Here is a 22,092-nt window from a genome sequence, read left to right as displayed (position 1 = left end):
TGCAGGTGACATGATTGTATATTTAGAAAACCCCATTGTCTCAGCCCAAAATCTGCTTAGGCTGATAAGGAACTTCAGCAAAGTCTCAGGATACAAAATTAATGTGCAAAAATCACAAGCATTCTTATACACCAGTAACAGACAAACAGAGAGCCAAATCATGAATGAACTTCCATTCACAATTGCTTCAAAGACAATAAAATACCTAGGAATCCAACTTACAAGGGATGTAAAGGACCTCTTCAAGGAGAACTACAAACCACTGCTCAGTGAAATAAAGGAGGATACAAACAAATGGAAGAACATACCATGCTCATGGATAGGAAGAATCAATATCGTGAAAATGGCCATACTGCCCAAGGTTATTTATAGATTCAGTGCCATCCCTATCAAGCTACCAATGAGTTTCTTCACAGAATTGGAAAAAACTGCTTTAAAGTTCATATGGAACCAAAAAAGAGCCCGCATTGCCAAGACAATCCTAAGTCAAAGGAACAAAGCTGGAGGCATCACGCTACCTGACTTCAAACTATACTACAAGGCTACAGTAACCAAAACAGCATGGTACTGGTACCAAAACAGAGATATAGACCAATGGAACAGAACAGAGTCCTCAGAAATAATACCACACATCTACAGCCGTCTGATCTTTGACAAACCAGAGAGAAACAAGAAATGGGGAAAGGATTCCCTATTTAATAAATGGTGCTGGGAAAATTGGCTAGCCAAAAGTAGAAAGCTGAAACTGGATCCTTTCCTTACTCCTTATACAAAAATTAATTCAAGATGGATTAGATACTTAAATGTTAGACCTAATACCATAAAAACTCTAGAAGAAAACCTAGGTAGTACCATTCAGGACATAGGCATGGGCAAAGACTTCATGTCTAAAACACCAAAAGCAATGGCAGCAAAAGCCAAAATTGACAAATGGGATCTAATTAAACTAAAGAGCTTCTGCACAGCAAAAGAAACTATCATCAGAGTGAACAGGCAACCTACAGAATGAGAGAAAATTTTTGCAATCTACTCATCTGACAAAGGGCTAATATCCAGAACCTACAAAGAACTCAAACAGATTTACAAGAAAAAAACTAACAACCCCATCAAAAAGTGGGCAAAGGCTATGAACAGACATTTCTCAAAAGAAGACATTCATACAGCCAACAGACACATGAAAACATGCTCATCATCACTGGCCATCAGAGAGATGCAAATCAAAACCACAATGAGATACTATCTCACACCAGTTAGAATGGCAATCATTAAAAAGTCCGGAAACAATAGGTGCTGGAGAGGATGTGGAGACATAGGAACACTTTTACACTGTTGGTGGGATTGTAAACTAGTTCAACCATTATGGAAAACAGTATGGCGATTCCTCAAGGATCTAGAACTAGATGTACCATATGACCCAGCCATCCCATTACTGGGTATATACCCAAAGGATTATAAATCATGCTGCTATAAAGACACATGCACATGTATGTTTATTTTGGCACTATTCACAATAGCAAAGACTTGGAATCAACCCAAATGTCCATCAGTGACAGACTGGATTAAGAAAATGTGGCACATATACACCATGGAATACTATGCAGCCATAAAAAAGGATGAGTTTGTGTCCTTTGTAGGGACATGGATGCAGCTGGAAACCATCATTCTCAGCAAACTATCACAAGAACAGAAAACCAAACACCGCATGTTCTCACTCATAGGTGGGAACTGAACAATGAGATCACTTGGACTCGGGAAGGGGAACATCACACACTGGGGCCTATCATGGGGAGGGGGGAGGGGGGAGGGATTGCATTGGGAGTTATACCTGATGTAAATGACGAGTTGATGGGTGCTGACGGGTTGATGGGTGCAGCACACCAACATGGTACAAGTATACATATGTAACAAACCTGCACGTTATGCACATGTACCCTAGAACTTAAAGTATAATAATAAAACAAAACAAAACAAAACAAAACAAAACTGAAGAGAGTCGCTTTCTGCAGGATTAAGCTGTGGTAGTATAATTTCTCACCACCTTTGTAGGAGAAGAGCAGGTAGGGCTAGTTTTTTACCACTATAGTGAAAAATGCTCTCAGGAAGCTGCCTTTGGAGTACTAGGTCACTTATACAGCAAACAACTACATATGAAACTAATAAAAATGGATTTGCCTAATTTACGTTTTCCTGTGGTAACTGGCTTTTGGTTTGCTGAGAAGACTAAGTTTGCTTAGAGTGATGCAAGTGTAAATTCCACTTTGTGCACATTATGTTTTGGTTTCTGCATATAACTAACCAATGGGACATCACCCAACATTTGGCTTCAACTGCTATGCAGCACAGATGTTGTGCATTAAACTTGGAACCCTAGTATGCCACTGAAATGGGAAATGCAGAATGTGGTAGCTTGAGTGTCTTTGCGCTACTGAACTATGTATAGCTCAAGTATACCAAGTCCTAGCCATTTTCCCTCTTGGTAAACCTGCTTACTGTTGGAACTCCAGATTTCTGATTCTTAAATTTACAATGCTTTCTATCCTTATAATGTTCTAAGCCTGAGAACACTGGCTCATTATACTGCATATCCTGAAGCGACTTGCCGCCTTTCTGGCAGCTTAAAATAGCCCCTGTTGGTCTGTGGTCTGCCATTGCTTTCGAGTACCTGCTTCTACCTGACTCTTTAGATGCCCCTGAAGAGCTCAGTCCTTCCTTTGTTATTTGGTTATGAAAACTGGAAAGGAAAATGGGTGCTTAAACAATGCCAAACCATAGGTCCAAAAGTGAAAAAATAAAGCCAACTAGTTTTGGTTTTTGGCATTAGGTGAAGGGAGAAGATGGTAATTTTAGTCAAACTGATTTGTGTGTTCATGTGCATGTGTGTGTGAGCACATTCACAGACAAGCCAAAAGTCCCAGTAATCACAAATACCCAGCTCTCTGACTTTGTGGATCATTTGTGGCCAATTTTAAATTGCAGGCAGGCTTCTTTTTGTCCTCCACTCTACCAAAGCTTATAATAGGGATCAGGTCCATCTTCATGGGTATGACCCACGCTTAGGAGGGCTCCACACTTGGTTTAATGCTCTCCAGTCACTGTCTTGACATTTGTAATACTTTTTAAACAAGGGGCTCTGTATTTTCCTTTTCATTTCACTGGGCCCTGCAAATTATGTAGCCATTCCTGGCGGGGATGCCCTTCTATTAGCCATCAGCTGGTAAAGACTCATGAAATGCAGACTCATTTTAATATTATCCTCAACCAAGCATTATTAGCAAAGGAGGCCAATGGACGGGGGGCGGGGGATGAAACTAATCATCTCTGCCAATGCTGTTCTCTATTAACAGTGGAAATAGACTCTCAGAGGGGAAAGGAATCTCAAAGATAATCTAGTTCAAGTTACACTTACGGTACAAATCAATACTGTTTACAGTCTCCCTGATATCTCATACAGCCCTTCTACTTGCAAAAACAACTCTGGTAAAGTGCAAAGAGTTGGTTTTGGACCAAGAGTCAGAAAAGACTTCAACTCTCAGGTCTATCATTAACTAGCTGTGTGGGCTCAGGCAAGTTATTCTCCATCTCTGGAGTTGGGCTTTTCACTGGTAGCATAGTGGGAGGGAGTGACTAGAATTGGTGGTTCTTAGATGCTTTTGGGTCAGGGAACACTTTGTTGTGAATCTAATTAAAGTTATGGTCATTCTTCCTAGAAAAATGCATATGCATACAACATTTTGTATATAACTCTAGGCAGTTCACCGACTTTCTGAAGTCCAAATAAAGATCTCAGATCAAAGACAACTGTAGTAGACAATCCTTTTAATCCTTCTTTAGCACTAACACTCTAAATTGCATTCTTTCTAGATTACACTTGATAACTTCTGGTTGAGGATCAAACCCCAAAGCCAAATAGAACACTGAATCTTATGCTGGAAAAATCAGGTGGTTAGAGAGCACACTGAGGGCCATGTTGGTGTGTAGGATAACACAGCTTCTGCTTCTCCTGCCAACATTTAAAAGTCTTGATTAATAAATAATCACAATGACAATAATTACAAGTTCCCTTAAAGCCATCATCTCCTTCCCCACAGTGCTCCTGGCAATTACTGGATCTGCCTTCTGTACATTGTAAGTCTGGTGAGCTCTCCTAGAATCCCTCCTCCGGAAGGTGATTGTGCAGTTTTGCAAATAAGTAGTGTGCCCTGGTGACCTGTGATGGTGGTTTGGAGCCTGCTTTTTCTCTCTCAGTAACAGTTAAAGATCCTCCCAACTCTGCAGCAGGAAATGCTTACATAAAGCATCAATTAAGGAGTTCTCAGTGCAGTGGTAATGAGACATACGTATTCTTTTCACCACCTCCTATCTGCTCTCTGAATTGCTCTCCAGTCCACAACAAAAAAGTGCATTGGCTGCAAACCTCACAATTATATTACTTTTTTTCCCCAGTCACAGCAAATAGCAACAAGGCAACCACTTACTAAGTTCCCTCTAATTTTTATTAGATTTACTTTCCCCCAAGAAAGCTCTATGAGCTAATGAAGTTATAATTTATATTTAAGACTTGTCCAAAATTTCCAGCTGACTTTAATGAGAATAGCTGTGTGTCGGGGTATTTTCATATGTGGTTCCTTGCTCAGGGTAACAAGGCAAAGTTTCTTTCTGACAGCAACCCACTTTAACATAATCCTGGAACTTGCAATCAGCTTATGAGAAGGCAAATGTTTCACCCCATGGAGCTTCTCTCCAAGCTCACAAGAACTAGCAAATACAATAGCAACTAATCCTAGACTTTCTGTCATGGAAGCAGACTATAATATACTAAATGCCTACTTTTTTCATATAATTAAATATAGGGAAAAAAAATGTTATACTGGAGCTGGCACTGAAAACGCTGTCTTGACACTTTGCTCTGCCTGACACTATGACAGCTGAGCCTCAGCTAAATAAGCACAGTGGACCACTACCATTTCCTAGGCAGCCTGTTGTCTATCATGTCTGATCATCAACATAGCATGGTACAGGGCACAGATTCAGTCTCTAGCACTCTGGAGTAGGGACTAGGGAGAAGAGTGTAATAGAAAGGAAAAAGAAAATTCATCAACCTCGCAGAGAAGCTGTAGAAAGTAGACTAGACTCGCAGTGAGTAGGAATAAGTGGATAAGGGGTCCTGGATTACACTTCCCAGGGGTTAGCATAATGGGTTCATGCTGGTGTGCATATATTGAGAAGGCAGTCGACAAAGAGTAATTATTATGGAATAATACTTTCTCTGAGGCATGTGATCACCTCCCTTGTGACTCTTCTAATTCTATATGGATTTCTGCCTTCCTGTATTCTCTCCTCCACCTCCACACAGAGATATTAACGGAATGTTCAACAACCAAGAGTCACTAATTGTGTCAAGATAGTCTTGTTACTTTTGCAGAAGATTCTATCCTCTGGTCACAGGACTGCACCTCTGACTTCACTGTTAGTCATCTTGCAAATATTACACTGGCTTGTAAAGAAGACTGAGTAAAAAATTGTAGCTTGCTCCTCCAAAGCCATTTGACATTGGAGAAATGACTGAATGTTCATTCTGCTTATCAGAGCAGCAGCATTTGTATGACATGGGGATAGCAAGAAGGCTGAGGGTCATGGCGTCTCTGATAACCTAGTTTAGCTACTGTGACATTCATCTATAAGGGCTAGGATAGGAGATTGACATTAAGTAGCCAAGGTAAAGGTGCCATGCAGTGAAGCTGATGTGTGAAATATGACAAGATTAAGCAGATGACTTTCAACAGCTTCAGGCTAAGGCTTCAGAATTTATAATGGTTGCATTTATGAAGGCAATATATAATTAAAAGTAGTCTGATAGTCAATGTGAGAAATTTACATGTTACCTTCATGAACTCAGGGAACATCTAAAAATAATTTCATGATATTTAAAAGGTACTTAGTGACAAGATTAAAATCTTCTTCTCCAAAAGGAATTATTGAATATAACAATAAATATTTTCTATTCTTTTAAAATACAAGATAAATGCAAAAACAAAAACAACAACAAAAGACAAAAAACCTAAAGAACCAAATGAAGGCCATGGCAACAACAGACCAATACTATGTAGACAAAATGCTATCTATTTAAAACAAGTACCTGCTCTCAGAGATTCTTCTATCTTTCCCTATTCTCTAGTGATTTATCGTAGGATAAGATGAGCCCAGAGGCTCCTCAATTTGACACACTGCCCAGTGGCCTGAAATGCTTTGTTTATCTATTATTCCTAGCTTACTAAGAGTGTCAGAATCAGGTGTTGAATTTTCATCAAGTGTCTTTTCGGCACTTACAGACATATTCACATAGTTTTCCCCTTTAATCTGTTAAGACAGTGAATTATAGCAATAGATTTCCCAATGTTGAACCATTTTTCTTGCCCTAAAATAAACTTTACCTGGACATGATGTATTATCCTTTCAGTGAATCACTGGATTTGGTTTGGCAATCCTTTACTTAAGATCTTTACCCTACCTATTTACAAAAATAAGGGTTAAACATGATAGTGTTAGAGTGAGGTAGTTGAATGAAGAGAAAGTACAGGTAGGAAATTAAAATAATCCAAGAGTGAGATAGCTATGCAACACTTTTGCCAAGAGGTTACATACAGTAAAACCTAATATTACGAGATTTTTTTTTTTTCTGGCTGCTTTGTCCAAGTCTAGCTGTATAAAAGCCAACATGGATAACCTATATTGCCACCAAAGGCAGAGTGATACACTGGCTCATGTAAAACATTTGTGAGTGCCTTTGTATACTTGGGCACTGCTCTCCTCTCTCTGGGCAGACCCACCTTTCCATTACATAGGCAAGGCTAAGGGATCACCCTGATCCTCTGTCAGTATTCATTTCTTTGTTCGGTCATTCAACAACTATGCAATATTTCATGGGTACCTCTCGTTGACAGGCAGTTTGTGGGGCACTGGGGATATGAGGTTGAATAAGACAGCATCCCTCCCCCCAGTGGAGGTTATATTCTAGTGGGAAGAACAAATATAAAAGTAAAACAAATACACACACACACACACACACACACACATTGTAATAAAGGTTATGATGGGAAAATGCTGAGCATTATGAGAGAGTGCAACCAGGAAATTTGTGTTGAACTGTGGAGGCAAGGAAAAGCCTCTTTACCAAGAAGGGGTTTACCTTTATAGGGAAGGGCATTCTAGGCAGAGAGAGTGGCATGTGTGGAAGGCCTTGAGACTTGGTAGCTTTGAGAAATTTAAAGAAGGTCAGGGTGGCTAGAGAGTCGGTTTCTCTCCAGTGCATCAAAAACAAGTGAAGAACAACAACCTTCCCTGTCCCTACCCAGTAAAAAATTGTAAGATTACTATCCCCTAGCAGTATTTAGGCATATTTTGGGGGGAGGAAGGGGTTTTGGAAATAGACTCACCTTGAAAATGGACTGGCTATCCTTTGAAACAATGTGATTGATTAAAAGGGATTCAATATTGTGATGGAAAGTGAGGTGCTGTTATTCAATGATGCAGCAAACCTTCACCAAGCTGCTCTATGTGCCAGGCAGGTGATCTGTGAAGCACTGGAGATATACTGAATATTATACAGGGCAGGATAATTTTTCATGTGAGAGAAGCCACACCTTGAAGGATTACCTACTTTCTGGAAGTTTTTCATTTTTTAATTTTTTAGACAGAGTTTCACTCTTGTTGCCCAGGCTGGAGTGCAGTGGTGTGATCACAGCTCATTGTAACCTCCGCCTCCCAGGTTCAAGCGATTCTCCTGCCTCAGCCTCTCGAGTAGCTGGGATTACAGGCATGCACCACCACTCCCGGCTATTTTTATTATTATTATTATTTTTAGTAGAGACGGGGTTTCACCATGTTGGCCAGGCTGGTCTTGAACTCCTGACCTTAGGTCATCTACCCGCCTTGGCCTCCTAGAGTGCTGGGATTACAGGCATGAGCCACCGCGCCCAGCCTACTTTCTGGAATTTTTATCAATGGTCTCCCTAATAATTACTACAAAATAATATGCCTTGCATTTGTATAATACATAATAAATATGGTTTTGTGCATATGATCTAATTTGAAGACTCAAAAACGCATGAGGAAACTACATTTACTCCAGTTTGATAGATATCATAGAGACTCAAAGAAATGAAGTTATTAAGTCCAAGGTTGCATGGCTAGTAAATGGCAGAGCCAGAGCTCACACCCAGCAACTCATAGGCAAATGTTTTCATCTACTATGCTAGATAACAGCTATTAAGGGGGAAGACCCACAATTCAGTAGTGCTAAATAAATAACTTTTTATTTGTTCAGAATTTAAGGGACAAGGACTGGAAGCTAGGGTAACCTTGAAGTAGAAGTGCCATGTAACCCAAATGGCCAAAAATGGTGCTTGGTTATGTTGTTTTCTTGATGTAATTATTAACAGTATCTCCTTTTACTCTCAAAAGGATCTGGTTTGAATGATAAATTATGTGGTCACCCAATATTGAAAGGATACCTCCATAGTCCCCTCTGATATGGGTTGATAGAGGGGACCAGAAGACAAGAACAGTCATAAATGCTGATCTGGAAAATAAGTCACATGGTTTGATAAGTCATTTAATTTTTCTGTTTCTGGGCTTATCATCTTACCAATGGCTTTCAAACTTTCAGGTCTGAAAGTCATGATAAGAAACACAATTTATTAATTGTGACCCAGCATCCACGTGGGGAGATACACACACACACGTGCGAAACAAAATTTTCCAAGACAATACTGTCTTTGCAGCATCACATTCTGGTATGTTCTATTTAATTCTGCTCACTTCGGTTCTATTATATTCCATCACATTCTATTCAATTTTTCAAAACAAAAGTGCTGATTGACTCACCAAATAGATTTCACAATCTACTAATGGGCGTGACCAGCAGTTTGAAATGGGCACAAGACCACTTGCTTATGAAAGTATTAGTGAAGGCCATTTGAAAACCTTGGTAGGAACTCTCACTTTTGGAAATGCTATCTTATATCTTATAAGATATATTAAAATGTATACAACTTATATCCTACATTAAACATATTTCATATGTAAGGATGAAAATTGAGTTGTAGTTCACAAGCTGACATGATGCTCCTTTTTTCAGACACTTATTTAAACATTTATTAATGTTGATTTTCGCATTTCCTTTTCATCTTCTGGTGACAATAAACTTGTTTTTTAGGTAGCAAACATTTTGTAGGTCCTTGAAAAACTCATATCCTTGGCACTGTGCCTATACAGTTGAATGGATAAAACAGCCCTGCTCTCAGTTAACGATTATGAATTCATGAGTGGGGAGAAATGATGAAAGATTATTATATCTGTTAGCTTCTCTGACAGAAAACCACTGGGGCGTTGAATTGGGTACTCAGTAAGGTGGGTTGGTTACTTTAGTGAGGAGAGGCAGCAGTGAAAGGCATACAGAACTCAGGACTGGGAGACCCGAGTTTGAATCCCTGCTCTGTACAGGACTCTAGGCTAGTTACTTTTCTTTCTGACCCTCCCCTCTGCAACATGAAGATCATACTAATTCTGCCATGCCTACCAGGCAGGAATGTTATAAGGATTAAAATGAGATAATGTATGTGAAAGTAGTTTGCAAATTGTAAAGCACTACCCATTTGTTATTAAAATATTCAGTGGATGCTATTTTTGTGGCTGCCCAACCTGCTTAGGTTTTACTGAAGGGAAATTTATGAATGCTAAAGCATCATTTTCAGGAATGTTTTGTGTGCACAAAGCAACCATAGCTTAGCACCTATTACTATTAATGGTCCCCTGTTTCTCTCTAACACAATTTAGAGAGACTCCTATGTGTCGTGAACCTTTAGGAAGTGTAGTCCTCCCAGAAACACCATTCTTTGTTGCCAAACTACTGTACTAAATAATTATGCAATTGTTGTTGCCAATAACCTTGAAGAAAAATAGAACTGTTTATGGCAGAGCTACTAACAGTGGATGGCTGATTTCCTGAACTTCCAGGACTCCAAACTGCTGCAATATAATTTAATTAAAATAAAGATGAGGCAGAATACATTATTACATATTGATAATGTAAGCAGACACAGGCGGACATCGGGAATTATTTTGACAAAATTCACATAATGGATGCAGATCAGAGCCCCTGAACAAGCCAGTTTGTCAAATTAAATAAGCCATCTCTAGAATTTTAACAGCCCTGTGAACTTAACAGTAATGATTTTTTTTTTTTTTTACATTGTTTTGCAAGCAGCAGAGTTGGGAAAGAAACTAAATAAAATACAATGATTTCCAGACATCGTACTTTATTTAGAATCAAAGAATAAAGCACTAAGTCCAAATTATTTAAAACGCTCACATGGAGTTTTTAGCAGGGGAGGCTTGTCTGTGTATCAGACAACAAAATCTTTAAGCCAGATGAACTAGTGATTGTGGCTTTTGTACTGGAACCCTGGGGATGATTTTACTCTTCTTCTACTTGATCAATATTGTACTTGGATTAATCAATCTTATCGGTTACCACTGATACTTCTCCAAGGAAGGAGTTCATACAACCCCTGTTTTTAATTTACTCACTCTGGTATTATCCCTCAGTTGCAAAGTCTGTTTCCTTACAAAAAATGGTGGTATGTCCTAGGATCTCAAGCATTTCTTTTCTCATTTTTGCTGTCCCTCAACACTCTATTCTTCTCCTGTGATATTCTAGCCCTTAGAGATTACACCAATTCCCAACAGCCGAGCTACATGGAAAACAAGAGTCCCACATTTCAAATTAATTTAGATATTCACCATCACTTTAAATTCAGCTTGTTTAAACCTGAACCCTTCTTTCTCCATCACCCAGAAGTGAGTGGACCACAGATTCATATTTAACTGGCATGGGAGGAAAAAGAGTGGGAGACCTTTCTAGTCACAGTTTTAACCAAAATCCTTGCTCTAACTGGACTGCATGAATGCCGATCATATCTTATATTAGTTTCCAATCTCTGCTGTAACAAATTACCAAACACTTAAAAGCTTCAAACAAGAAAAACCATCTTGCAGTTATGGAGGTCAGAATTCTCAAATGGGTCTCACTGAGCAAAAATCAAGGTATCAGTAGGGCTGAGTTCCTTTCCAGAGGCTCTAAGGGAAAATCCATTTCTTTGCCTTTTCCAGTTTCTAGTAGCTGCTTACATGCCTTAGTCTGTGGCTCTCTTCCCTCATCTTCAAAGCCAGCAATGTTGCATTTCTCTGTGCCTTTCTTCCATAGTTATATCCTCATGTAACTCTGACCTCCCCTTCCGCTCCCTTCTCTACTTATAAGGACCCTTATGACAAATTGAGCCTACCCAGATAGACCAGGATAATCTCCAATCTCAAATCAGAAGTTAACAATCTTAATTTCTTCTATAAGCTTAATTCTCTTTTGGCACGCAACATAACATATTCATAGTTTCCAAGGATGGACATCTTTGTGGGGGTGGCTATTATTCTGCCTACCAAATAGCTATACTAGTATTTCTGAATTTGAAGCAAATCTGAAAAGTGTCAGATACAGCACTGTTGCTGGTGCAAAATTGAGTCTATTTCTTCCCATATCAGTTAAGTGATTATAAAATATCACCAGGAGTACAAATAGACATTTCCATTTCCTTCTTTGTTTATTTAGATTTAATCATAAATATTAAGGTATCAGCTCAATGGTTGCATATTTGATCCTATTTGTTTCCATTCATTTATTATCTGAACTATTTATCATCTACTGTGTTCTTACAGAGCTTACAATCCATCTTCAGAGTAGTAGATTCTCCAACTTCATTCTACCAACTGTTCAGAAGTTTTACCATTGTCAGAATATGGATCTTTTGAAAACATTATGCCACGAAAAGCAAGCCAGACACAAAAGACCACATATTATATGATTCTATGTGTTTCAAATATCCAGAACAGATAAATCCATATAGACAAAATGGAGATGAGCAGATTCTAGGACTTGGGGGAGGGAGGAGTGGGGACTGCTAATGTGTATGGGGCTACTTCGTGGAGTGATGATGAAAATGTTCTGGAATTAGATATTGGTGGTAGTTGTATAACCTTGTGAAAATACTAAAAACCAATGAATTGTACACTTTAAGTGAGTGAACTTTATGGTCTATGAATTATACCTCAATAAGCCTGTTATTTAAAAAAAATGAAGTTGAGCTGCATTTATGTGAACTCTAGCAAGAAATGACTACTAGATGCTGTACTGGTCAGTTCTTCATGAGAGGACTGGGTAAATTTCTAAGTGTCATGATTTTAGAAAAAAAGCAAAAAACAAAAACAAAAACAACCCCTCAAAACCTAGCTGGGGTCTAAGGATGATCATAAAGAATTAGAAAATATGAAAAACTATTTAAAAGATCAACAAATTCAGGTGTTGGTTTTTTGAAAAATTAGTAAGATAGGCCACTAGCTAGATTAATAAAGAAGAAAAGAGAGAAGGTCCAAATAAACACAACTAGAAACAACAAAGGGGATATTACCACTGACTCCACAGAAATGTAAATAACCATCAGAAAATACTATGAACACCTAGGAAGAGATTAATAAATTCATGGGCACATACACCTTCCCAAGACTGAACCAGGAAGAAATTGATTCCCTGAACAGACCAATAATGAGCTCTGAAACAGAATCAGTAATAAATAGCCTACCAATCAACCAACCAACCAACAAAAAAACCCAGGACCAGGTGGATTCATAGCAAAATTCTAGCAGATGTACAAATAACAGCTGGTACCATTCCCACCAGAATTATTCCAAAAAATTGAGGAGGGACTCCTCCCCCTCAACTCATTCTATGAGGCCAGCATCATCCTGATACCAAAATCTGGCAGAGACACAACAGAAAAGAAAACTTCAGGTCAATATCCCTGATGAATATTGATGCAAAAATCCTTTAAAAAAATACTTCCAAACTGAATCCAGCAGCACTTCAAAAAGCTAATCCACTATGATCAAGTATACTTCATCCCTGGGATGTAAAGTTGGTTCAACATACTCAAATTAATAAATGTGATTCATCACATAAACGGAACTAGAGAAAAAAACCACTGGATTATCTCAATAGATGCATAAATGGCTTTGATAAAATTCAACATGCATTCATGTTAAAAACTATCTATTACAAACTAGATATTGAAGGAACATAGCTCAAAATAGTAAGAGCCGTCCATGACAAACCTATAGCCAACATCTTACTGAATGGGCAAAACCTGGAAGCATTCCTCTTGAAAACTGGCACAAAACAAGGATGCCCTCTCTCATCAGTCCTATTCAACATGGCATTGGAAGTCCTGGCCAGAGGAATACAGCAAGAAAAAGAAATAAAGGGCATCCAAATAGGAAGATAGGAAGTCAAACTATCCTGTTAGCAAATAACATGATTCTATATCTAGAAATCCCCATAGATTTGGCCCCAAAGCTCCTTTAGCTGATAGCTTCAGCAAAGTTTCAGGATACAAAATCAATGTACAAAAATCACTAGCATTCCCATATACCAATAACAGCCAAGCTGAGAGCCAAATCAGGAACACACTTTCATTCACAATACTCACAAGAAGAATAAAATACCTAGGAATACGGTTAACCAGGGAGGTGAAAAATCTCTCAAAGAGAATTACAAAACACTGCTCAGATAAATCTGAGATAACATAAACAAACAGAAAAACATTCTATGCTCATGGATAAGAAGCATCAATATCGTAAAAATGACCATACCACCGAAAGCAATTTACAGATTCAATGCTATTTCTATCAAACTACCAATGACATTCTTCACAAAATTAGAAAAAATATACTCTAAAATTCATATGGAACCACAAAAAAAGCCTAAATAACCAAGGCAATCCTAAACAAAAAGAAAAAATGTTGGAGGCCTCACATTACTCAACCTCAAACTATACTACAGTGTTACAGTGACTAAAACAGCATGGTACTGGTATAAAAACAGACACACAGACCAATGGAACAGAATAGAGAGCCCAGAAATAAGGTCACACATCTACAACCACCTGATCTTCAACAAAGCTGACAAAAACAAGCAACAGGGAAAGGACTCCCTATTCAAAAAACAGTGCTGCAATAACTGGCTAGCCATATACAGAAGATTGAAACTGGACCCCTTACTTACACCATATACAGAAATCAACTCAAGATGGATTAAAGACTTAGGTGTAAAACCCAAAACTATAAAAACCCTGGAAGACAATTGAGGTAATACCATTTTGGACATAGCAACAGACAAAGATTTCATGAGGAAGACACCAAAAGCAATCACAACAAAAGCAAAAATTGACAAACGGGATCTAATAAAATTTAACAGCTTATGCACAGCAAAAGAAACTATCAACAGAGTAAACAGATAACCTAAAGAATAGGAGAAAATACTTGCAAACTATGCGTCTAACAAATGTCTAATATCCAGCATCTATAAGGAACTTAAACAAATTAATAAGAAAAAAATTAACAACCCTATTAAAAAGTAGGCAAGGGGCACGAACAGATGCTTTTTAAAAGAAGACATATATGTGGCCAATAGCATATTAAAAAAACTCAATATCACCCATCATTAGAGAAATGCAAATTTTAAAAAAGTCAAAAAATAATAGATGTTGGCGAGGTTGTAGAGAAAAGGGAACAATTAAACAATGTTGGTGGGAGCATAAATTAGTTCAGCCATTGTGGAAAGCAGTGTGTCAATTCCTGAAAGACCTAAAAACAGAATTGCCATTCGACCCAGAAATCTTATTCTTTGGATAGGAATATAAACCATTCTACCATAAAGACACATGCACACAAATGTTCATTGCAGCACTATTCACAATAGCAAAGACGTGGAATCACCCTAAATACCCATCAATGACAGATTGGATAAAAAATATGTGGTAATTATATACCATGGAATACCGTACAGCCATAAAAAAGAATGACATCGTGTCTTTCGAGGAAACATGGATGGAGCTGGAGGTTATTATTCTTAGCAAACTAACACAGAAACAGAAAACCAAATACCGCATGTTCTCTCTTATAAGTGGGAGCTAAATGATGACAACTCATGGACACAAAGAGGGGAACAACAGACACTGGGGCCTATTTAAGGGTGGAGGCTGGGAGGAGGGAAAGGAGCAGAAAAAATGACTACTGGGTACTAGGCTTAGTAAATGGGTGCCAAAACAATCTGTACCACAAACCCTGTGACACGAATTTACCTATATAACAAGCCTACACACATACCCATGAACCCAAAATAAAAGTTTAAAAATAAGTTAATTAAAATAATTGGAAAATAAGGACCTATAGAGAAAAATTAGAGGAATTTTGGATTATCTGCCTAGTGAAGGAAATGCTGTAGGATAATATCATGGAGAAGAGAATTAGAGACTTTGAGTATGATTCGGTGAGGGTCTCAGCAAGAATGAGATGTCGCACTTGTAAATGTTCACTGCAGAGAGTTTGAATTAAGGCATGGGCAGAGTTAAGAGAATTATCAAGGAAGGGAGAGCCACCTAAGCACTGGCATAACTGGTAAACTTTCCGGGCTTGTAGGGGGAAGAGGAGGGAGTGATGATACAGAAGGCAAGATAGAGCATGGGGATTTGGAGGAGGTGCTACTAGACAGGAGCTGCTATTGTCTAATGTAGTCTGCAGTAAAGCAGAAAGAGGGATAAATACCCTGACCTTGTTCTCGTTCTACAGTCTCCAGATGGTGCCACTCATTGAGCAAATCAAGTGGGAAGTTAAAGAGCAAGGAGTTCAGGGAAAGCAGTCCATGGAAACCAGCCTCTCAGAGCACAGAGAAGGACAGAAAAGAGATTATGTGTGTGTGTTTGTGGGGGGTGGAGGGGTGGGGTGGGGCAGGGAGGGGAAATGGAGAGTAAGTAGCACAAAGTGCCTGCCTGTTATACTCACAACACCATTCTTAGAGAAGCTGAGGCAACAAATACCTGCATAGACTCCATGCTTTATACTATGTGATCACAGTACCCTGGCCACAACAAAACTGAAAAAAAGCAATACCAGCAACTGACATTTGTTGAATGCTTATGATGTGCCAAGCACTTTATGTTACTCACCTCATTTAATCATCATATCATAACAAACCAATGAGTAACATAATCTTTATGATAATCACTTTATAGATGGAGAAACTGTGGCATTTGGAGATTAAGTAATTTATCCAATGTCACATAGCTCGCAAGTAGAGAAGGAATGATTTGAACCCAGGGAAGGAGGCTGGCTCCAGAGTTGTTCTCATAACCACTACACTAATAGAATAGGAATTAAGCAGGACTCTGTAGGCTGGTCAGCAACTTTCATGGTAGCCTAATGCTAAAGTTCTGCCTTACAAGGGTGTCCTGGACTGCACAGTAAATGGCTGACACAATACAATATTTTCTCTAAGAGGAACCTGAATGCAAGATACACTGCAAGTTAGCAGACCACATAGAATGTGAAGAGCTGAGAGAGAGAAGGAGGGTAGTTAGTATGGCAGGAGGAGAGATGAAGTCAGTCTTAAGTATGGCTGAGTCACCACTGTGGGAATCAGTGGACTTGGAAAAAACTTGAACTGGGTTTAAGTTGATGGAGCAGATGCTGACCTTCTAGAAATGCAATGCGTCCTGAACAAGGCTATAAGTTTGAGGCCTGCTTGTGAGGCTACTGATGGTATTTCCTGTACTTTCTTATTTTCTTGTGTGTCTTTACAATAATTTCCCATTTACTGAGGAAATATGAACCCATCCACATTCCTTGCTTTCCAGTAAAGTCCAACACAAATGAGTGAATTATTTAAATATATGAGGGTCTCTTGGGCAGAGAAGAGTCATCAGTCTCTCTCTCCCTCTGTCTCTGTCTCTCTCTGTCTCTCTCTGTCTCTCTCTCTCTCTCTCTCTCACTCTCTCTCCCTCTGGGAAGAGAAAATTGACATACTATGGTCAAAGAAATATAGTTCAGCTCTATGGGAATTATATCATGACAGACACTTCCAAGGGAGGATGTCTAAATATCTCTTTTGGAGAACTTTAAAATAATCTTCTCATCTGTCCAAGGGTGATTTACATGAGCTACTGCCTGAAGGTACAAGGATCAAAGGCTCCCAAACTGCAGATCTACAAACCTGTATCAAGTTCCTTAGAAAGGTTTCTCTGTTTTCTACAGAGTGACATAGATAAAGACTTTGGTGTTAGTCTATCTCACTCTGATTGTCAGGGTTCGATTGCTTGCCATCATTTCTTAAAACAGGCTATTTTTTCTTTTCTGCTATTAAGTTATCCCTCATTTATGAAATTATGGTAGTGGTAGGAATAGTATATTATAGTAAGTTCTTTTAAAAATATTCTTACTTGACAATATAAAACATTGGCAAATCTATCTCTGCCTCATTTTAAAAAAATGTCATATGTCTGGGAGAAATAAGTATCTGAAAACCACAGGCCCAAAGGGCCTCTTCAGGTCCCTCCTATCTATAAGATGCTAGGTTTTAAAGTCTTGAGATTACAGAAAATCAAAAGGAATAGGAAGGCAGGATGACTTTTTATTTAACCTGAAGAGGTAACAAGTTAATGAAGTCTAACCATCTGAGACATAAAAGATAATAAGTGGAGATGGCTATAAGTTAGAATTTTGTAGTTTCTAAGTAGAAATGACAGTCTAAACGTCAAATCCAAAAACATGGCCTATAGAACGCCACACCAAAGGTCACATTTAGAAGGCAGCATTCGGCTCTGGTGACAGTTACAAGTCAGATATTGCGTGATTCCATTGGTATGCAGCCATCATGAAAGGGGAACTAAAATCTTGTTGAAGCAAAAATGTGTCAAAAGGGAACTCTAAACTGGCCTCAAGGGAGTGTTTAAATGAAAAATGCCTTAGATCCTTTAAATAGAAGAAAATCAATAATTATTCCAAATACAAATTAACACGCAACAAGTATTTTCTGTTCTGTGCATGTAATACTGCTATTTACATATAACTAGTTCAACGTACCCAAAGCCTCTGCCAGGCCCCAAACCTTCTGTCCATAGATGTCGGTCTTGTTCCAAGCAAACGTGTAGACAAGATTAACTGCGGCGGGAAACCACTTCTGTGTGAGTCGCCCTTCCACAGCTACTGTGAGGTGTACTTTTATCATCCCGACAGGAATTGTTGAATGTGTCAGAAGGATCCGTAGCAGGGTTTTATATCCAGGGGTGCGGCTGCTCAGGTAACTCAGCCTCACAAAGCTGGAGGGAATGGGAATTTCCTCCTGTACAACCTGAAATAATAATAATAAAAAAAGCCAAATAGGCTCTTGTCAGTGGTCGCAGGTAGATGAGGATATTGTGTGCTTAGTTATCTTTGAAACATGCCAAAGGAGAGAGCTTAAACAGGTCTAACGATGTCAAGGCATTTGTTCTTGAATCTTTGTGAGACTGTGTAATAATAGGTTTTGAATTTTGCACAAAACCTGAATGGAGACAAGACCCAACCTTAAGGATTGTTTTTATTTTTTTCCCATGCCAAGAAAGATTGTGTAAGGAACAATTTCAGCTTTTCAATAGTGTTCCAAAAACTGCTTAGTAGGAGTTGAAAAAGATCATACCGCTGAATGTCAAGCAATTCAGTACTATAGGCTCCATTAAGGGGTCTTTTCCTTATATAAACATACACAAAATCTTGTTTGGTGTTAAGTCGTATATCATAAAACCATTGGTGTAATCCTTATTCAGGCTAGGCTCTCTAAGAGGAAGAACTTGAGAAGCAGGCCCAGCAAGTGATATTTTATGACAAACATTATAGTTTCCCTAGAATTAATCTTTACTGATGCCATCAAATTCGTTTTCTTTGGAGCTTTGAAATGACCCTGAGGCCAAATTTTTAATCAGATTTTTCTTACATATTTCTCTGTGCCTGGATGTAGCAATGGCTGGGAACAAGTTTCTCCAAGTTGGCACTTGTGACTGAGAAGCAAATAACTCCCACTAATTCCTCTGCAAATTTTACACTAAACGTTGGTCTCAGAGTAAAAATACCACTTGGCTTCTTTAATTAATCGCTATTACTTGTTTGCTTATCACCACAGATAAAGTTAAATAACCAAAGGTGGTAACTAAAACTGAATCATGTGTTCTATGACTTTCATCTTTCAAAAGACCTCTGAAGAAAAAGCCCATCCTATTCAATACACTTAAGGTGACATGAGTAGTGTAGATATTTTCATGATTTTATTCATTTTTACCTCAGAACCTTGTTCCCTCTTACTTTTCCAAACTTGTGCACATAGCAGAACTGATTGTTAAACATATGGTATCTCATATTGTCCAGGATTTTTGGTCTTTCTCCTGTTTCTGAGGACACGATCCCTTTTTTGTACACTTTGCCTAATTTTTCTCCCTCTACATTAGCCATTTGATACCAGGGTTGTCCACCAGCTGTCTTCTCAGATGGTGACAGAAGTACAATAGAGGATAGCATGACACTCACCAACTTAGTAGTTAATTTTCCTAAGAAAACATGCAATCCTAGATAAGCCTGGAAACTTTTGTGCTGAAAGAAGACCCATACTTCCTAATGACATCTGTGAAGGGATTGGTATACAAATCAAATGTACTCATTAAACACTGTCTTGTTTTTTCTTCCTTTCTAAGCAAAGAGCAATGGAAAAGATAAGGGGTAGCTCTTTGGACTGCTTTTCCTGAAGGGCAGTATTTTTGTGTGAGCCTTTCCTAAGTGGTATTCTCTGGGTACTGCTAAGAGCTGGTGGGTGGTGTTATGATGAAAGAACAATCAATTCTATCTTGGAGCATGCATTTACTTCTGGATTTCTGGATCTGTAAGACCTATGAGTCCATTTTGGTGCTTCCACATTTAATTATCATTAAAATGTTTCTATAATGTGGTGAGGGAATTGTACTATGGTTGTTTGAATGGTTTAATATTGAAATGACAATATTGAATGCTCAATAAAGAATAATTCTCAGGAATGTTAAAATATCAAGGTTCAAAAATGTCTTCTCCTGACTATAAAGCTTGAACACTCAGAAGCAAAGCTTTTTTGAAAAAAAAAACAAAAACCAAAACCGCACAGGCTTGAAAACTATGTTTATTTTACACAGCTAGACAAGAGAAGTTGTCATGTCTTCTAAGAATAATGACAATGATACAAACTAGACAATAGAAGAAAACTAGAATTTTTTTTCTTTTCTTCTTTTCTTTTCTTTTCTTTTTTTTTTTGAGACAGAGTTTCACTCTTGTTGCCCAGGCTGGAGTGCAATGGTGTGATCTTGGCTCATTGCAACCTCCTTCTCCCGGGTTCAAGCAATTCTCCTTCCTCAGCCTCTGGAGTGGCTGGGATTACAGGCACGCACACCCACACCTGACTAATTTTGTATTTTTAGTAGAGACAGGGTTTCTCCATGTTGGTCAGGTTGGTCTTGAACTCTCAATCTCAGGTGATCCCCCTACCTCGGCCTCCCAAAGTGCTGGGATTACAGGCGTGAGCCACCATGCCCAGCTCAAAAATGCAATTTCTTAAGGATTTTTAATTTCAGTACCACAAACAGTCCAAGCTCATGGATTATACTGTTATTACTAATAAGCCAGCTAGCTTTGTTCTTAGAGCACAGTGTTTATTAGGTCAAGGATTGGGGTTTAATTCTTATGAAAGCTACTTAATCTTGTTCTGTTCCATGGCCACAGATAGCATTCTAATGCCCTGGCCAATTATGTTAAAAATGTGTGTTATACCTGATGTAAATGACGAGTTGATGGGTGCAGCACATCAACATGGCACAAGTATACATATGTAACAAACCTGCACGTTATGCACAGGTACCCTACAACTTAAAGTATAATAATAATAAATTAATTAAAAAAAAATAAAATAAAAGTGAAAATTGAAAAAAAAAAAAAAATATGTGCCAGAAAAACATTTGAAGACTTCTCTTGACAAATAAAGGGCAGCACATTATAAGGATGGCAACAAGAATAGGAAAAGGAATGTAGCTATTATACACTGTTGACAATTCTATGATATTATTATTTTATACATTCAAAGGCCAATATACTCACCTGCAGCTCAGGAACAATAGTTCCCCTCTCTGGACAGGACCCTCCAAATGATGTGAGTGGTGAAGGAAGCACAATAGGGTTTGGGCTGATAAAGTTGGAGATATCGCAGGATGGCGGGTCTGATACAACTCTCTGCATGGTGATTTTCTCCACGACAATAAACTGATTCCAAGGCAACCAGAGTGTCCTCTTCTCAGGCAGGAAAGGTGATCGGTTGAAGATTAAGATGACGGAGATACCACCGATGGCTACGAGGTCAAAGCTGAGAAGGAAAAAACATAAGACAGTTGCAATCAAACGAAAAATTTAAAAATTCCAGTTAAAAAAATAGGTTAATTTCAGTGCCCTTTCCTTTTTTGGGGGATTCAACTATATCTACTTATATTGTCTATCTTATAAATTCTCTCTAGCAATATATTCATTCAATAGATGACTTCTTTTTACTCTTTTCACTATCTAGCGGTCTTCTAAGAAGACATTCCATGTCACCAGTTGATATTCCCTTGAAATTTGTAAACCGTTTTTTTTTTTTTTTTTTTTTTTTTTTTTTTTTTTTTTTTGAGATGGAGTCTTGCTCTGTCACCTCAGGCTGGAGTGCAGTGGTGTGATCTTGGCTCACCACAACCTCCGCCTCCCGGGTTCGAGTGATTCTCCTGTCTCAGCCTCCCGAGTAGCTAGGACTACAGGTGCATACCACTATGCCAGGCTAATTTTTGTATTCTTTAATAGAGATGGGATTTCACCATATTTGTCAAGCTGTTCTTGAACTCCTGACCTTAGGTGATTCACTCGCCTCAGCCTCCCAAAGTGCTGAGATTACAGGCGTGAGCCACTGCGCCCAGCCTGTAAACCAATTAATTTTAACGCTGTCTTAAACAAAATCACTGCATGTATTTCTGCAAAGCCAAATCTGACACAGCTGCTCCCCTTGTGCTAAAGATAACAGAAAGATGACCATCTAACATTTAGCAGCATCTTTGAGAATGATGCATTATTCATTTTCCAAAA

General features: G+C 38.5%; 1 protein-coding gene across 1 annotated transcript in view; it reads right to left on the bottom strand.

Moving 5' to 3' along the window:
• The window catches only part of TENM1 (teneurin transmembrane protein 1), a 497,338-nt gene that overhangs the window by 131,630 nt on the left and 343,616 nt on the right, over positions 1–22,092 (bottom strand). Inside the window, exons 15-16 of the mRNA XM_037988761.2 lie at positions 21,085–21,346; positions 18,022–18,289 (exon numbers count right to left, since the gene is read on the bottom strand). Coding sequence (XP_037844689.2) covers positions 18,022–18,289; positions 21,085–21,346 — 530 coding nt within the window. The remainder of the gene's footprint in view (positions 1–18,021; positions 18,290–21,084; positions 21,347–22,092) is intronic.

This window comes from Chlorocebus sabaeus, chromosome X, assembly GCF_047675955.1.
Source record: "Chlorocebus sabaeus isolate Y175 chromosome X, mChlSab1.0.hap1, whole genome shotgun sequence".
Classification (NCBI taxonomy): Eukaryota; Metazoa; Chordata; class Mammalia; order Primates; family Cercopithecidae; genus Chlorocebus; species Chlorocebus sabaeus.
This window is presented reverse-complemented; position numbering and strand designations above follow the sequence as displayed.